Genomic DNA, 18,499 nt, shown 5'->3' on the forward strand with positions numbered 1-18,499 from the left:
TTTGGCCTCTTCAGGGATCTGCTGGGTAGAGTACCATGGGATACAGCTCTGGAGGGAAGAGGGGCCCAAGAAAGCTGGTTAATATTCAAGGATCACCTCCTCCAAGCTCAGGAGTGAAGCACCACAACAAAGAAGAAGTCAGGCAAAAACGTCAGGAGGCCGGCATGGATGAACAAGGAGTTCCTGGACAAAATCAGACACAAAAAGGAAGCCTACAGAGGGTGGAAGCAAGGGCAGGTAGCCTGGGAGGAATAGAGGAAAACTGTCCAAGCAGCCAGGGGTCAGGTTAGGAAAGCCAAAGCCCTGATAGAATTAAGTCTGGCCAGGGACGTCAAGGGCAATAAGAAAAGTTTCTATAGGTACGTCGGTGATAAAAGGAAGACTAGGGAAAATGTAGGCCCTCTCCAGAAGGAAATGGGAGACCTGGTTACCCGGGTCATGGAGAAGGCTGAGGTACTCAATGACTTTTTTGCCTCAGTTTTCACCGGCAAGTCCTCCAGCCACACTGCCCAAGTCGCAGAAGGCAAAGGCAGGGACTGGGATAACGAAGAACTGCCCACTGTAGGGGAAGATCAGGTTTGAGACCATCTAAGGAACGTGAAGGTGCACAAGTCCATGGGACCTGATGAGAAGCCTCCACAGATCCCGAGAGAACTGGCAGATGAAGTTGCTAAGCCACTATCCATCATATCTGAGAAGTCGTGACAGTCCAGTGAAGTTCCCACTGACTGGAAAAGGGGAAAATTAACCCCCATTTTTAAAAAGGGAAAAAAGGAAGACCTGAGGAACTACAGGCCAGTCAGTCCCACCTCTGTGCCCGGCAAGATCATGGAGCAGATCCTCCTGGAAACTATGCTAAGGCACATGGAAAATGAGGTGATTGGTGACAGCCAGCATGGCTTCACTAAGGGCAAATTGTGCCTGACAAATTTGGTGGCCTTCTACAACAGGGTTACAGCGTTGGTGGATAAGGGAAGAGCAATTGACATCATCTACCTGGACTTGTGCAAAGCATTTGACACTGTCCTGCATGACATCCTTGTCTCTAAATTGGAGAGACGTGGATTTGATGGATGGACCACCCATGGTCTTATGGTGGATAAGGAATTGGCTGGATGGTCACACTCAAAGAATTGTGGTCAACAACTCGATGTCCAAGTGGAGACCAGAGATGAGTGGCGTTCCTCAGGGGTCGGTATTGGGACCAGTGCTGTTTAACATCTTTGTCCGTGACTTGATTGAGTGCACCCTCAGCAAGTTTGCCAATGACACCAAGCTGTGTGGTGCGGTCAACACGCTGGAGGGAAGGGACGTCATCCAGAGGGACCTTGACAGGCTTGAGAGGTGCGTCCGTGCGAACCTCATTAAGTTCAACAAGGCCAAGTGCAAGGTCCTGCACGTGGGTCAGGGCAATCCCAAGCACAAATACAGGCTGGGCAGAGAATGGATTGAGAGCAGCTCTGTGGAGAAAGACTTGGGGGTGTTGGTTGACGAGAAGCTCACCGTGACCTGGCAATGTGCGTTGGCGGCTCAGAAAGCCAGCCGTATCCTGGGCTGCATCAAAAGTAGTGTGGCCAGCAGGTCGAGGGAGGTGATTCTCCCCCTCTACTCTGCTCTCATGAGACCCTACTTGGAGTACTGTGTTCAGCTCTGGGGCCCCCAGCATAAGAAGGACATCGACCTGGAGGGCTGGAGCACCTCTCCTGTGAAGACAGGGTGAGAGAGTTGGGGTTGTTCAGCCTGGAGAAGAGAAGGCTCCGGGGAGACCTTAGAGCAGCCTGCCAGTACCTAAAGGGGGGCTACGAGGAAGCCGGAGGGGGACTTTTTACAAGGGCGTGTGGTGATAGGACAAGGGGTAATGGCTTTAAACTGAAAGAGGGGAGATTTAGATTAGAAGAAGGAAGAAGTTCTTCATGGTGAGGGTGGTGAGGCCCTGGAACAGGTTGCCCAGGGAGGTTGTGGCTGCCCCATCCCTGGCAGTGTCCAAGGCCAGGTTGGATGGGGCTTTGAGCAACCTGGTCTGGTGGAAGGTGTCCCTGCCCATGGCAGGGGGTTGGAACTAGATGGTCTTTAAGGTCCCTTCCAACCCAAACCATTCTATGATTCTATGACTTGTTAATCTTTTCCTAAGCCTGAACTCCGAGCTAACTAATCCTGGTGTGTGTTAGCGGGATTCAACAGCCCAAGGCTTCAAGCAGGCTCCCTCCCTCCCTCGGAAATGCCGTGACTCACCGGAGGCTGCGGATGAATAACTCATAACTGACTGATGCTTTTCTAAGCACTGCCCAAGGCAGAGGCAACGGCAGGTGAGAGCCTGAAAATGGGTGCCAGGACTCAGGTGGGGCTGCAGGAAAAAAGCTGCTTGCCAGGTACAGAGTTCAGTGTATTGAAAATCTGGGTGCCAGTGGGGCTGTTGACCAGTTCACTGGTGTCATCATCAGCCCCAGGGCTTAGAGGAAGGCAGCAAGGCTTCTTGGGTCCAACGGCATCAGCAGAGCCGTAGCTAATCCACTCAAGATGTGGATATTTGGGAAGCATCTTCTCTTTGGTGACCACACTCATGGCAGAGCGAGCCTTGTGCGCCTGGCCACGTTGAGCAACGGAAACCTGGTTTTCTCCTTGCAGAAGTTAGAGCCTGTCTATGCAGAAAATAATTAAGCTGAAGTGTGATTTAAAGGAGAAGAAGAACTCCTGCTTGTTTCCTGGGTGGGTACTTCTATTACAAGCCCCAAAAGTATGCAGGGCCTTTTGTTTAACCAAAACCATGTGTTCTGTGCTCTAGATACCACTGACTTCAGCTGAAGTCATTTGTATCCTTAGAGAACACTTAATTTTTCAGTTAGGTCAGAATAAATGCTAGTCCACCACATTTGCATATTCTGTGCGTATTCAGTCAGATGGGGAAGGACCTGGTCCATCCTCTCTGAAAAAATTGGCCTGATGCTCTTTAGGGAACTGCTGTGCATAAACTCAGACAGGAGGAGGCTGGATGTAGGGCAAGGGGGACACAGATGTGGAGCTTCCCAGTTTGCCCCATAGTTTATACTGGGCCTTCAGACACATCTCAGCAGCGGGAAGCCAACCCTCAGCATCCAGACCCCGAGACCTCAATCTCCTCCTGCCAAACACTTGTTACGAAGCTGCAGTGCCTTCTCCGTCCGTCTCAATCTCCCCATTTAGAAACTTCGACTAACAGAGTTATCTGCACTGACAAACCACGGAGATAATATTTTTACACAACTCCAAACAAAGACGGCTTTGTGTCCAGCCCGTGGGTATTTAAGCTACCGAGTGAAGTCTGTGATGCTCGCCCTCTCCCACTCCCCAGCCGTCCCGCGGGGTGGGACGCCCTGGCAGATACGTCATTCACCCGCCAAGCAAGAATTTCCACCCTGGCTGTGCTGGCATGCCGACGTTTCCATTTAAGGCTGATTTGCAGGACAGGCTCTGGTCACGGGAGAGAGAGGGGCGTGTGTTTATCACCCAGGGACAGGCCTCTCAGCAGGCACCCACTCCTTATCGGTAGCAGCCTGCTCATCCCTGCGGCTCTCTCTGAACGATGAGCCCCCCAGGAGCTGGGGAGCCTGCACCGCAACAGAAGCATCGGTGTAAATTAAGCACATTGAGAAGAAGAGGGGACCCACCGTGGTTTTGGGATACCAAATTCCCCCCCAGCTTCCTCAGCTCTGTTGCAAGTGGAAAATAAAATGAGTGCAAGAGTTTGAGCAGGACTGTGGTTTGCCTCCTGCTCCCTTGCCGCAGGGAGAAGGGAGATTGGAGCCCAAACTGCCCACAGAGGACAGCCGTAATAAACGGCCGGCAGTCTGGGGAAGCCTAGTCTTATCGGCCACGGCTAGTGGTTAACCTCGTGCGAGTTGGCTGCCCCTGTGGTGCTCGATGGTTCAGACCCTTGAAATATTCGTGTCCTGTCTAATGCGGCATCTGTTTGTTCATTGTCCGTCTTTAAAAGAGATTGGGGGGTGAAGGAGGCTCTAATATCCCCTCCCAGAGCATTCTGCTTTTAACTGTGATCCTCAGCACATCCCAGGGAGGTGATGGGGTACGTGCCTATATTTATTATTTTTGCACATCAGCATTCAGTTTCACCTTCAGCTTTTTGTTGCCTTTCATCTGTTTTTGTGCCTGGGAGGGATCTGAAGCAGCCCGATAATTTTGACCTTCCCTGCTCTGGATAAACAAATGATTTGTCTCATAAATAGCAGGTTCCTCTTTAAAAGAGAGAGGAAAAGGTCTTGCGGGCAGTCGAGGCTGTGAACTTCGTGAGAACAGAGCTCCACTCCCCACTGCACCACAGACCCTTTCTTGGGCAAGCCTGGGCAAACCATTCAGTCCCTCGGTGCCTCAGTTTCCCCTCTGCGGCAGAGGGATGCTCAGACTTCTGTCTTGACTCCCTTTGCCTGCCTTATCTTTGGGATTCGGAAGATGCTCAGGGCAAGCAGGTGGATTTCCTCATCCTTTCTCCCTTCACATTTCCTGATGCAGCTTCCCCGCCTCCGAGCACGCCGCCGCTAGGCAGGGGAAAGGGTTAAACTCTTCTCCTTCCCCTGCCAACTCAGACGGCTCCTAAAAGCAAGGGAAAACTTTAAACAGCAAATGTAGAGTTGGAACTAAGATCTACCCCTCTCCCTTCCCCCCTCCCTTTTGTCCCCTTGAACCAGGACTTAAAAGGAGCTCTGGGATTGAGGAGAGGGGTGAGGGTGTTGCAGACTGTGAGCTGCAGCCCAGGCTCCGTATCCAAACCAAGGCACCTGCCAGCTTTGAAACTGGAGCAGAAACTGGAGCAGAAACCTCTGGCTCGGCAGGCCTGTGGTTTGAAATGATTGATATTGCATAAAATCCAGCTTTCTGCTCAACCTTGGAGAGTCCCATCCCAGCTTAAATCTCTGTGGGGCGAAGCTAGGGTGTTACAAACTCCTAGAACACCCTGTGGCTGCCCCACAGATGCCCGGTCTAGCAGCCCAACTGCTCCGGCAGCAGCAAGACCCGCTGGCTCGGCAGGGCAGAGCCACCTCCTGCTGAACTGCTGCCCAGCGGGGCCAGTCTCATCCCCTGCCACGCGTAAGCCCTGAGACTCCATGAAGGGACCGAGTTGCTGTTGTCATATCCCCTTGCACAGCTACAAAAGCAAATTAAAAATTGCCTTTGGGGGTTATACACTGAGGATGCCTTGCATCTTTTCCCCAAGTTTCTCAAAGCACATGGATGCGTTCTTCAGCCAATATATATTTTTAGTATCTATCTTGTATCACAGTTTTTTCCACAGCTGAATTTCCAGGAAGGAGTTTCTCCTGTGGCAGGGTCCTGCGGGAGCGGGATCAGACCATCACTTGGCTCTTTTTATTGCCGAACATGTGATGCCGCGGTCTAACAGCCTCCAGCACCGCAGGTTCAAGGCCAATTTTCTCAGGTGTATAAACACAGCCCCGTGCGGTTCCTTTGAACAAGACTCGTGGTCAGATGCCGCCATTCAGCTTCCTGGATGCAGCGTTTGCTTTGCTGACTGTGGCCAAAATGTGCCCTCCTTAGCAGGGAAGAGCCAGGCTGGTTTTTGGCAGAAGGGTTGCCGGAGATCGCAGGTCCTCGGGTATGAATGGCTTCGCAGTTAGAAAGCGACGTTATTTTGGGGCTAGCACTGAAAGGATTAATATAAAATTTCAGCTTGACACAGAAAGCTTGGAAGAAGATAAAAATAGGCTCTTGCTTCTGCTGAGTCATCTCCTGATTTAAAACATGGACTGGGGTGTGTTTAAAGGCTGCTCTGAGACCTGCTGCCTTCATCTAGGTCTGGCCAGGGGAAGAGAGCCAAGGTGGTGTTACCAAACCCTCTGAATGGACCATCGCTGGCTTTTATTTACCAATGTCAGTGCCCTTTCCTCACCAAGACACTGCGAGTCAGCCGGGCTGCATTAAGGAGCGACTCTGACGATGAATGTGAAATAACCTCAATGAAAACGAAACCAGCAGTCACCCGTGGTTGCAAGCAGCCTTGCCTGAGTGCACCGCAGCCCCAACAGGCTCCGGCACAGCTCAGCAGCCTCGGGAAACCCTCATAATAAAAACACAGGGTAAAACAAGCTCCACGTCCTGTGTCTCTGAGGGCACAGCTTGGCTGATTTATCCCCGATTTCTGGAGAAACCGTGTGGGCACAGGGTGGCTCTTGTGTTCCAGCGGCTACAGGGTTAAGCCGATGACTGCACACCACTGGTCTGACTCAGAGCTCACCAGAGAAAAACCGACCAAAGCAATAAAGCAATCCTTCCCTCTGTGCCTCTCAGGGAAGCCAAACACATCTGAGAAACCTGGAAAGTCCAAAGTCCCAGCACACGTGTTGGAGGTGTTAATGGTTCTGTCTCCATCACGCAAGGGCCGATTAACCACGGAGTGTGCCCACGAGGGACAGGGCACCCCAGCGCCGAGGTCCCAGACACAGCTCGATTCCCCCCTGCTCTGCAAGAAACAAGAAATATCACATATGGTGAATGCAGTGATACAGAAATACCCAGAACTTGGCAGCTCTGCTTAAGCGACAGCGTTTGGCTCCCCTTTTTTTAGTAGCGTTGAGCTTTGCTCTGAAAACATCAGGCTTCCCACAAAGAAACTCCTATCTCTCGCTCCTCTCCTGCATCCCGACATTCACGTGATGCGAGGCTGTCGCCCTTGGGGAACTGGGGAGAATGGCAATCATGCTGCCACATGAAGGAAAAAAAGAAAAGCAGCTGTGAAAAGACAGGAAAGCCAACATCTGTGGATCTTAGCTGAGACTCAAGGCCTCGCGAAGCAGCGCTGCCGCCAGGGCCCTCAGCCACCCCGGCAAGGCCAGGCGTTGGCCCGCGCTGTTCTCAGGGTGCACTCGTGGGTCAGGGACGTCAGGCAGGCGCTTTAGCTATGCGGTTTCTCCCTCTTCAGATCTCCTCCAGCGTTAACAAGCACCAGCTGCCTGCAGCAGTCAGAGGAGCCGGCGCTGGGAGGATCCCGCTCGCCACCGCGCTGCCACCGGCTCAGCCCCGTGCGGTCTGTGGGGTTCGCGTGTGCGCAGCACGCCCTTTGCCATCAGCGATTGCACAACCCTGCCCGTGCAAACGGCTGTGCACTGTTACTGGAGGGATTTTTGCTAGGAAGCTATGGTGCAGTGCTGCAAGTGCCTGGGAGGACGGGGGATCTCCAGTCTCAGAAGTTTGCAGCCATGGCTGACCCGGCTGAACCATCGCCTCTGTACGTGCCTGGCAGCACCTGCATGCTGCACGCCCGCCAGCAGCCCGTGCGGGGCTCTGCACCACAGCAGCGACACAAATAAAGTGACAAAACGCAAATAAAATGACAACAGCTTAGTTTTAACTCGGTCCCTCTATATTTGAAGACCCCGGAAGCAAAGCAGCCCCTTGCCACGTTAACCTTGTGTGGTTCAAAGCACGAAAAGTTGCTCCCCTTGGCGTTTTCGCCAGGCGCCCGCTCGCTTTCACTCCTGCTTGGGTTTGGAAGGCGCGGGGGGCAAGGCTGACAAGCCCCAGCGTGGGGCCCAAGGTGGAGGCCCCCCAGGGCAGGCCCCCAGGGGCCTCAGCCTCTAGGCCTGACTCCAGCAAGGGGCAGGGGCCCCATTCTGCAGACTGACATCACCCCCGATGACATCACCACGTGATGTCACGCACGTGGGAGGCCGGGGGTGTCTGTTTTGGGGTGAGGGTGAGGGGGGGGGGAGCAAAACGAGACCTCGACCAGGCCCACTTAGCTGCCGCCATGCATGTCGGGAAGGCGGCGGCGCGCAGTGCGCAGGCGCAGGGCCGTACCACGGCGGGCGGGGGGGGGCGGTGCGGGGCGGCCCACACAAAGGCGGCCGCGGGGGGGCGGAGCAGTGCGCATGCGCTGTGTGTCTCTCCCCGGCAGCCAGGCGGGTCCCGGCCGGGCGGAGGCCGCGGCGGAGCCGGGGGCTCGCGTAGATGTGCAGCCCGGGGGGGGAGCCGCCTGGGCCGGCCCCGGCGGGGGACCTGCCGCCCGAGTGGGAGACGGACGACGAGCGTATGGCTTTCCTTTTCTCGGCCTTCAAGCAGAGCCGTGAGGTGAACAGCACCGAGTGGGACAGCAAGATGGCCTTCTGGGTCGGGTTGGTGCTGGCCCGCGGCCGCCGCCGGGGAGCCGTGCGTACTTGCCTGCGAGACCTGCAGCACGGCTTCGAGCGGCGCGGCAGCCTCCCGCTCGGCCTCGGCACCGTCCTCCGGGAGCTCCTCAGGTACCGGTGGCGGTGGTGGAGGGGGGGCCTGGGCCTGGGCCTGGCAGCCCTCCCGCTGCGGGGGCTGGAGGGCAGGGAAGGCCTCGGGGGGGGGTCTCTGGGGAGGGGGGACGACGCTGAGGAGGGGTGGTCGCAGGAGGAGGGGGTTAAGGGAGCTTTGTACTTATGGATGCGGGCAGGGAGAGCTCCATGTCGTGCCAGCCTGGAAGATGCTCGCTGTGTGCGTGGCAGGGAGAGCGGTGCAGGGTGCTGGATAAACGGAGGGGTGCGAGGGGGAACACGAGGGAAGGCTTGGTGCTGTTCTTGGAAGGGGGGTTGTGCCTGCCTGCGCGAAGCGCTGGGAGTGTGGGAGAGCGTGAGGGGGTTTTGTTGCCGTGCCAGGGCTCGCAAAGGAGAGGAGAGAGCATAGAGAGGTCCAAGGGAATACGGGGTTACGTTGTGCAGGGGGAATTTGGGAGCCCTGTGCAAGGTAAAGCATGGACAGGGAGTCAGAGGAGCTCACCCTGGGGCTCGCAGGAGGCGTGGGAGGGCAGTGGGCCGTGGGGAGTGCAGGGGATCCCAAGGGAATACTGTGCTGGGGAGAGCTCGTAGGTGCAGGGGGAGCTTTGTGTTAAATCGGGTTATGTTCCCTGAAACAGTTGTTTCGATGACCCAGCTGCGAATGGTATGTAGCGGTGTATGGGCATGTGAGGATGCGGTGCACTGGTATTTGCAACCAAGTGTTTTGTGTTGTGAAACTAGAGCCTGGGACGGATACCCTGAAAAGACTCAAGAACAGCAGGAGCTAGTGGAGTCTGTGTCTGTAACATAACAAATAAAATCTCTGGATCTGAGAAAAGCTATGTGTGCAATTTTAACACACAAATGAAGCATCCTGAAATGTGCAACTGTCCCCTCTAAAAAGTGACCCTCCCCATGAATTTCCTTGTTTGATGCCTCATCAGTTTCAAGTCAGAAAACCTGGAGAAACTTGCCAAAGTGGAAAAATAGTAAACAAAAGACCCTTGTGTCCAGAGGAAGCCGGGGAGGAGTGGAGACCTCTGTGTACTTTCATACCCAGTAGTAACATGTCAAACTTTAGCTAGAACCTAACTTTTAGTTAGAAAACACCACTAGGACTGTGGATGTACAAGGTGTAGAGCAATGTTTCATTTAAAAATTCTCCATGCTGGGACTCTTGCTCGCTGCCAGTGGAAGGGTTTAGGACTGACCGTATTCAGTTCTGCATGCATGTCTTCTCTCTAGACGTGGCAAGCTGCAGAGGGAGTCAGACTTCATGGCCAGTGTAGACAGCAGCTGGATCTCCTGGGGTGTGGGAGTCTTCATTCTGAAGCCCCTGAAGTGGACTCTTTCCAGTGTGTTGGGTGACAGTAAAATACCTGAGGAGGAGGAAGTTCTGATTTATGTGGAGCTGCTTCAGGTGAGTGGTGTTGAGAGCTTTCTCAAGAATATGCATCTCCAGAAAAATCACGAGTCATTTTATGTGCTATCAAGGAAGGATCAGGGTTGAATAGACCTTCATTTGTACTCCTTAGGTGTTTAAAAGCCTGTAGAGAAATGGATGGAATAACTCGGGGAAATGGATGGAATAACTCGGGGATAAGAAGTAATTTATATCTACAGATGTTCCTTGAAACTAACATAGTGACTTCTCGCTGACTTCCAAGAAATGGGAGGGGCAGGCTTGCTTGCTTGTCTAGGAAGGCAAGTAGTATGCTGTGAGACCGCTGCAAACCTCAGGTTTGAGTTTGTGTAAGTGTAGTATTGAGTATTGGCAGATTGAGTGCCATCCGTGTAGGGAGAAACAGGTGACGTAGAAGTCGCTGGCTGTCAGTCCAATGGATCATCGAGCTGAACTCACATGCGTGTTATTAAAGGCTGCTTTCACTTCAAAGCCTGTGCTTTCAGCTTGCCTTTTCAGACGTGATTAGAACTGCCCTTGGATCCTTTTCCAAAGACCCTTTTCTTTACCACATTGTCAGTGGTAGACCTGTGGGTTGCATTGTGAATTCATGTAACTCATTGTTGCTCAGTCTGACTTGGACGGTGCAGTGCTGACAGTTGAGACCTTGGGTCCCCTCTCTGTGTTGCTGTGTGACTGTTAAAATTAGCACCAAGACTTGCTGCTGTTGCATGCAAGTGGCGTCTCAATGACTGGGACTAGTAGAAATGCAAGAACTCTTTAGATGTGTTCCTTTCTTTGTAGTTAGTCCGATAGCAGATGGTGTCTTCCCTCTGCAGTGGGTATTCCACAGCCCTTTCAGAGGGTGTGTGCATGGGAGAGGAGAGAAACCTTTTAAAAAGGTGCCTGGAAAACCACAAGCCTTGATGTGGAATCTGGGGGTGGATGGAAAGAGTTGTTTCTATAGTCTTAAGTGGACCTTAACTCTCACTTGAAATGGGGAAAACTTTTCTTTTTCCTTTGTCTACGTACAAATGATGCAAAATGACTCGATGAGCACAATTACAGTGTGGATTAAAGAAAAGCTTTTATTGGGTTTAAACTTGGGGTGGGGAGGCAGGGGCATTTCAAGAAGGGCAGAGGAAGCCAGCTTGCTGCCTGTGTAGTTCTTATGTTGTTCCATAGCATTTGCACCCGGAATGTGAATAGTGTAGTTTTGGTTCTTGTGGAAAACTGTACTGTTTTTCATTCCATTAATGGTGATATTTTTTTAAAGCACTGTAATTGCTTTTGAAAGTGAACATACAACTCATTCTGAAAGTCTATCTGGCCCAAAATATGATGCATCTAACTTTTCACCTTCAGTGAGTGGGAGGAAGCAGGTGTGGACTTGGCAGCTGTTGTGAAAGAAGGAAGAGTGCTGTGTAAACTAATAGACAGCTCTGGTGCTTCCTTTCAGGAGAAAGCAGAGGAAGTTTATCGCCTGTATCAGAACTCTGCGCTTTCTTCTCACCCTGTTGTTGCCCTGTCAGAGCTGCGTTCCCTCTGTGCCAGTGTTTGTCCAGATGAAAGGACGTTCTACTTGTTGCTTCTCCAGCTGCAAAAGGAAAAGAGGGTCACGATCCTGGAACAGAATGGAGAGAAGGTACAGGGTAAAGGTGACTGCTTTTGGGTGGTATAATCCCTGTCTTGCATTTCACCTGGCTGGAAAGAATACTTTATTGGCTAAATATGGGTGTTCTTTGTTTGGAAAAGGAAACTCTATGTACTCCAACATTGTAACCTGGTTATAGATGAGATTAAATCCTCATTCTTGCATGACAGGTTCTTCAAACCTTTGTAATACACCTATGTAATTTAACAGCTAGAAAATCGGCAGATACTGTAGTTGTCTACCTGCAGGTTGACCATTCCCAGCTACCCAAATTAAAATCGTTCCACGCCACTGGAATCAGTGCTCCACTTTCTGTGAAAAGGTTTTCCTGTCTGTCAGTAACTACAGAGATGCAGGCACTCTCATCTCTAAGATGGCATGTTTCCCTGTAGTGTTCTGTGCTGTACAGTTCCGTACTGAAGTACTCGGAAGTGTGACATTGCCATACACTGTTCAGAGCACCAGGACAGCTTTAAATCTTTAGGGTGTTCCATTATGGCTTCCTGTTTTCACACTGATGTTACTTGATCCTGTCTAGTTTAATATTGGACTATATGGTGACTGGTACGTCCTCATCGATCTATTACAAGGCTTAAACTAAGGGTATAAAAGCATCTTTCCCTTCCATCAGAGTGAAGGTATTTCTAGTGCAGGCACAGATTCTGGAGACAAGTGACTCGAGCATGTGGTTCTCTTTCTTTTAGATAGTGAAGTTTGCCCGAGGTCTTCATGCCAAAGTGTCCCCAATGAATGATGTGGACATTGGAGTATATCAGTTGATGCAAAGCGAACAGCTGCTGTCACAGAAGGTGGAGTCCCTTTCCCAGGAAGCAGAGAAGTAATTTGGGGAAGGGTGGTGGGAAGAACGTCTGTGTGATGTAGAACTTTGTATTCCCGTGACATAGTTAGAACAAAGCTGCTGCTTTCTGAAAGTGCAGGTCACTCTTTCCTGTTCAGTAAATGTAGCAGCCACAGTCATGTGGTAGGGCAGGTTTTCAGTCTTTGTTTCCTATCTCCATGAAAACAACATGCAGTGAATGGATGTCAGAAGTTTTTGCAGAGATTTGGAATGCATTCAAGGACTACTTCTGAGAAGCAACAGTGGCTTAAGGGTAGTTGTATCCAAAATGCATTGTTACGCGGTCACCTCTGGATTAGAGCAGGGTAGTGAGGGTGGTTGCTGATTTGTGAAATAACTACTGCTTGCAAAGGAATAAGCTGCTTTTCCTTCTTGCATCTGTACAGGTGTAAAGAGGATGCCCGGAGTGCTTGTAGAGCTGGGAAAAAGCAATTGGTAAGTACTGTTCTACTTGGGAGGAACTACAAGTCAGGTGTCTTGGAGCTGGTCCGTAACTGCAGATAATGACCAGGGTTAGCCACTGTATACTTGAGCTTAGATGTGTTGAAGTGGTGTTTCTGAGGCCAAAGGTCTCCTTAAGGTGAAGATAAGAATATATTTGTCCAGAGTGATGTGGTGAAGAGAAATGGAAATATCTAGCTCTTAAAACCAGCTGTTGTATGTGTGCCTTGCTGCACAGGGATTGCTATTTTTTTTACGCTTCCTTTGGCTGCTGCCTGGTTTGTGATCCAAGTCTGCATATGTAATGTCTCCAGGCGCTGAGATGTTTGAAATCCAAACGAAGGACAGAAAGGCGCATTGAAGAGCTTCATTCCAAGCTGGATGCAGTGCAGGGGATCTTGGATCGTATATATGCCTCCCAGACTGACCAGATGGTAGTGTGTTAATTTTGTCTTGTGCTTCTCGTGTTAGCTCTGCTCTTCTCATTTGTATTGCTTTACCTGCTTGTCAGAGCTCATGTCTGAGAGGTGTAAGCTGGCTGGCGAGACTTTATTCTCTGCTCTGACGTTGAGGTATTGTGCTGAATAAACCTGCTTGTGGCTTTATTTTCGTCTTGTGTGCTAGTGTTTCTCTGAGGGTCTTGCTTGGATAACAGGTCTTGAGAGAAGCTTACGCTGCCTGTTGTTTGTTCTTAGTTGGCATTGTGCATCTTTCTCTCGCCTTTTTTTTTTTTTTTTTTTAAGGTATTTAATGCCTATCAGGCTGGTGTGGGAGCTCTGAAACTGTCTATGAAGGATGTTACTGTGGAGAAGGCAGAGAACCTGGTGGATCAGATACAAGAGGTATTGAAATGAGAGCACATCTAAATAAACAAACAAGTAGTGTGTAGCTGTACACAGCAAGATTGCCCAGCTATTAATGCTGAGGCTTCTGGCGCTGTTTGGTTTCTATTCCATGTGTCACCAGAGCAAACTGACTTAATCTTGATCTTTTTAGATCAGCAAGCAGGGGTCTTCAGATAACTGGCTGTGTTTGGTTTTATGTATTGTTGGTTAGTAATCACAGTTTACGTTAAATTTGTGCGTTTCATGTGTTCTTTTGGTTAGCGATATTGTGCAAGCACACAACTTCCTTAGAAAATGTTTAGCAAGATGTATTAAGAAATTCAGGTCATAACTTTTGGAAGCTAGAATGCAACTACGTGCATAAAAACAGGGTCTTAAAACTGCCTAACCCATAATCTTCTGCAATTCGGTAAGGGAAGGGAGACAAGTTTATTCTGAATGAATTGAAATTGAGAGTAATCTGTCTGCATAAGCTGGTGTGAAAAACAGAAAAGGATTACTTTTTTAGGAACTTCAGCTCCATGTACGTAAATGGTGGCTTCAACTACTGAGCTGAGGGGCTGTCTGTAAAATTTCATAGCTGAGATGTATTGGTCTTTAGCTTCCTTTTTTTATTAGCCTAAGCTGCAATATAGGCTTGTTACTTATGTGAAAAAAGCTAAAGTTAGGGAGATTTTTTTGTGTGTGTGAAATTCTGGTTTGGGTTTGATCCTCAAACATGCTACTTGGTCTTGTAGCACTTACTAAATAATATTTTGTGTTACTGCTTTTGCTACTGAAAAAGTGGTCATGTCGGAATTCTCTCTTTTTGCACTAGTACCTGCTGCCTTTAAGTCAACTTCTGAATTTTTTTGTTATTTCCACTTTTGACATAGGTGGCTACAGTAAGACATAAGATTAGCTTATATTCTGTATCAAACGCTGTGTGTTTTCCCTCAGCTTTGTGATACTCAAGATGAAGTAGCCCAGACTCTGGCTGGAGTGGGGATCAATGGTCTAGGTATGCTTTGGGGTTTTCATCCTTTGCTCATCTTCTCTTGCCACTGCCCTTTGTGCTTCCATCCCTTCCCTGCTCCCTCCCCACATATGTCTAGTCCTCCTTCCTGGGATGATAAGCACTTACTGAAATACCAAGGATGTTGCTACTGGTGCCTTGAGAAGGGAGTGATGACTGACAAGTTTTCTCTGACAGTGGGTTACAGGGGAATTGGCATTTGTGCATCTGCAAATCCTTGCAGTCTCTAAGTGCTGGTGGGTTTCAGTTCAGAGTTGTGTAACGTTGATGTAAATCTATTTTTAGAGTGGCTGCTGCTTTGTTTCAGATCTTTTGCCTTTGGCCTGTGTGGTGCTGCAGCTTGTTTGTCTCTGCTGAAATGTTTTTCTTGCCCTTAGATGCCTCAGCACAAAGGCTTGTAAAGGAATAGCTTCTCCCTGAGATCAGGACTGAATTTTCACCTTTTGAAGAAGCACAGGGAGGGAGTTTGTTGTTATTATGAGTAATGATGGATGGGAGTAATAATACCTCTATTAAAATTAGACTTTAGTCTGTACTGCGAATATGCTACTTAATTCTGCTTGGAACTGAATGTTTTCTTTAATCAGCAGAGATGGACACGGAGGAACTTGAGAAGGAGCTGGACAGTCTCCTCCAGGACTCAACTAAGGAGCCTGTAGATCTGCCTCCTGTTCCCCAGAAGGTGCTGAATCCACCCATTTCTGATGCTGAGCTTGAAGCTGAGTTGGAAAAGCTCTCTGTTTCTGATGGAGGTAAGGATGTTAGCAAGTCGTGTTAGCTAGCTGCTATTAGGATCTATGACAGCCTTGCAAAATGAAAGCTGTCTAGCAGAACTAAAGTCTGAGCCAGAGTCTTTCCCACTTCCAGTTACAAGGTTGAAAGCAAGCCCTGCTGGTATCCCTGCCAGGTGCTCAATGGCATTGTCTTTCACTACCAGACTCAGTCTTGAGAGAACTGCCCTCTTTGCTAGAAATTCTGCCTGGACTTTTTGCCATGGGGTATAGGAAAAGTTGAAGGCCCTATGAAGGAGCTAGTGCTTGGACTAATTTTTTTTTTTTTTTTTTTGGTCATTGTTTAACAAAGCCAGGCAGTGTTTTTTGTACGTTAAGTTAACAGTGGTAAAGTAGACCAGCATTTTCATGCCTGTTGCTGCCAAGCATGCAGCATCTTCTCTGTCCTAGAATGCTTATTATGTCTTATGTGTTATAGGTATGATGTCTGCTTAAACTAGTAATAAACTAGTCTTTGTTTAGTAACAATGAGTGACCAGAGCTTATGGGTGTGAACTGCATGCTGAGTTTTCCCTAGACCCGTCTTGGACAGGGTAAATAGACTTGAATTTTCCTTTCAGGAATCTGTAAATGAACAATTACACAGGACTGTCCATATAGGGTTTTTTTTTCCTATTTGGGCAGCTGATGCTCTCAAGTTTCAGAGCAGAAGAACGCTCAGCATTCCATATGAAACAGGGAGCATGGGTTTCCAAGAGAATGCAATTGAATATTGAAGCACTGAGGTGCTCTGAAATGGTATTTGTTAGTTATGGACGTGGTTGGTCTAGTCCCTCTTACTGATGAAAACTGATCTCTTTCTGTTGCAATTTTCTTCATAGATTTGGCACAAAAGACTCCCTCTGCTTCCTCTGAATCCAAAACAGCTCTGGGACTGAATCTCTAAAGACCCAACAGCATCCTGTTGCTGCAGTTTGAGAAGTTGTCTTAAGGTTCCTTAACTAATGACTAGAACTTCTGGGGAGAGGAGTAACGCTCTCCTGTTCTTCATGGATATCACTTTGCTCAGCAACAGGATCTCCTGCCATGACAATCCACTCTGGAACTGGCCCCAGCTGGTGTTTGTCATCTCTGTGCCAACATCTGCACTGGTCTCAATTTGACTTGTGATTCCCAAGTCACTCTGCGACATCCAGTCTTCCCTTCTGGGAACGCAATTCACTATTCTGCCCAGTGAAGATAAACTCTTCTATGTCCATAACAGTGCTTGTTTTTTGGGGTTTGTTTTTTTTTTTTTTTTTTCCTTTTGCTGTGGCTGATGTTGAGAATCTGAGTTGCGGCGGTATTGCAGTTGCTCAACATTTGGCTGTTTGTGTGGTTGTTTAAAACACTTGGCACATAAGTACTGTCCTTGACATAAGTTATCTGCAACAAGCTTAAACACCTGTTGATAGTTCTATCCCTCCCTGTCTGTATTTTGCACGGTCGTGGACAACTAGACACTGTAACTGTTAAATTGTAGGAGATTTTGTTGCTGCTCTAGGGGGCAGCAACTGCAAGCACAAGACAAAAATAATTCCTCTTTCTGTAATGACACTAAGGCCTTAAAAGGGAGACCTGCAAAAGATTTTTAAATTAAGGATTTTCTTACGCTGCCTGTTGTGACAAAGGCTTGCGGTCCCTATAATACAATTTTCTGCTTGCTGTTACTTGAAAGTTGAGCTGCTTGCTATTTTTGTATCTTCCCTGTTTGCAAAACTTCTTGGGAGCTGCAGGGTGATATGCTTTGAGCTCTCATACTGGGTGATTTGGGGTGGGAGGAGAAGGGATGCATCGTTTTCCCTTTGAGAGGATGGTTTCATACAACAGCCTTGACTTTGCCTTCAGTCTTGATGTTGCGATTCCACAGGATTATGGGTTACCAGAAAGCCCCAAAACAAAACTCTGTAAATGTTTCTCATGCAAAAAACCCTAAGCACAGCAACTGAAGGTGTTTTTTTAGAGGCTGTCTTTACTCATCTTTTGCAGGTCACTTTTTTATTATGTGTATGCACATGGAAGAGCAGAAAGCCTGATACCTAACATGAATAAATGAATTCTTTCAGGAGGGGAATGTGCTATTAACTGGGCTTTCTGCACACAGAGCCTGTGTGTGGCAGGGGAGTGACTAGCTACACATTGATGCATTACCAGTCCTCCTCTCTCTGCACCTATCCCTGACTCGGAATGTATTCCTGTCACCATTTCTACGCTGTCTCCTGTACCAAGCTCCATGGCTTGGGCCGTGTGGATGACAGCTTGGGGGAACACTAAACTAGGGCTGGAGTCCCCATGTCCTGTTAATTATTGGTGAGCCAGCTTTAGCCCCAGAGGACAGGGGAAGAAATTGCAGGTGTCACTAGGGTGCTGCGTTGGCTCTGCCTTCATAGTCACTTTGTACAAGAGTGCAGACTCCTGCCAGAGAAGGTGTGCAGTAGCCAGCTAGCAGTTTACCCAGGCTGCACACAGAATTACGTGAAATGACTTGAAGCTCTGTATTCCTTTCCTTTGTAAGTAAACGGGAGAAAAACCACTGTGTTTTCTGCCTATGTGTAATAAAGGGGAGGAACCAGAGTCCCTTGTGGTGCCTCCTTTTCTCTGTGCCACAGATCACTGCCATATTAGTGCTGTTCCAGCTGTGCTTCTGCATCTATAAAACTTGTCTGCTGAAAGTAAATGGGCAGTTTCCTGGGCTGCTTTGTCAAAAAAAATAATTGAATAACTGCTGTACCAGACTTTGAGTTCCCTGAGCCTTTTCTCTGTGTTTAAAAAAGCCCAACAGTTACTATCATTTAACAAGTTGTTTGTTTTTACCAGGTAGCCTGTACTGGCTTTTGGTTGTGGCGCCTTAATTTTTTGAGTATCGTTTTGGAAAGGCTTGCTTCTTTGCTTCAGCTTGTCTTAGCTTTCCACTTTTTCATCATTGTGCATCTCACAAACTAGTGCAATTTCAGGGCCCACGCAGGACACAGTCCTTGGCCTAAGCCACCTTGCTGTGGCCATGGAGAAAACTGCTATGCCAGGAAGTCAGTTCTCTTAACTGACCCCTTGGTTAAGCCTTATTCTGGGACAGTTTTTTCTGATTGTAATTCACTTCTTGTTCTGATTGTAATTAAGCAGTGCAGCCGAGGAGACTAGTATGTTTTTTTCCTCTGCCTAAAGACAATGAATCTAAACGGAGTAACCTGGTATATAAACTATTCAAAACACATTACTCCTACTTTGCTCTGATACTAAGATGCCTGAAGTAAGCTTTGAATTTGCAGG

The 18,499-nt window shown here is 48.9% G+C and overlaps 1 protein-coding gene across 1 annotated transcript; it reads left to right on the plus strand.

The window, feature by feature from the left end:
* The first annotated feature begins 7,876 nt into the window (after nt 1-7,876).
* CHMP7 (charged multivesicular body protein 7) lies at nt 7,877-17,806 on the plus strand. The gene is made up of 10 exons (XM_052806573.1): nt 7,877-8,246; nt 9,492-9,666; nt 11,108-11,293; nt 12,007-12,140; nt 12,548-12,596; nt 12,917-13,036; nt 13,346-13,444; nt 14,387-14,447; nt 15,053-15,214; nt 16,075-17,806. Exons 1-10 carry the CDS (start codon nt 7,957-7,959, stop codon nt 16,137-16,139), a joined length of 1,341 nt encoding a protein of 446 aa, XP_052662533.1. The 5' UTR covers nt 7,877-7,956; the 3' UTR covers nt 16,140-17,806.
* The last annotated feature ends 693 nt before the right edge of the window (nt 17,807-18,499 follow it).

This window comes from Harpia harpyja, chromosome 13 (genome assembly GCF_026419915.1).
Source record: "Harpia harpyja isolate bHarHar1 chromosome 13, bHarHar1 primary haplotype, whole genome shotgun sequence".
NCBI classification, from domain to species: domain Eukaryota; kingdom Metazoa; phylum Chordata; class Aves; order Accipitriformes; family Accipitridae; genus Harpia; species Harpia harpyja.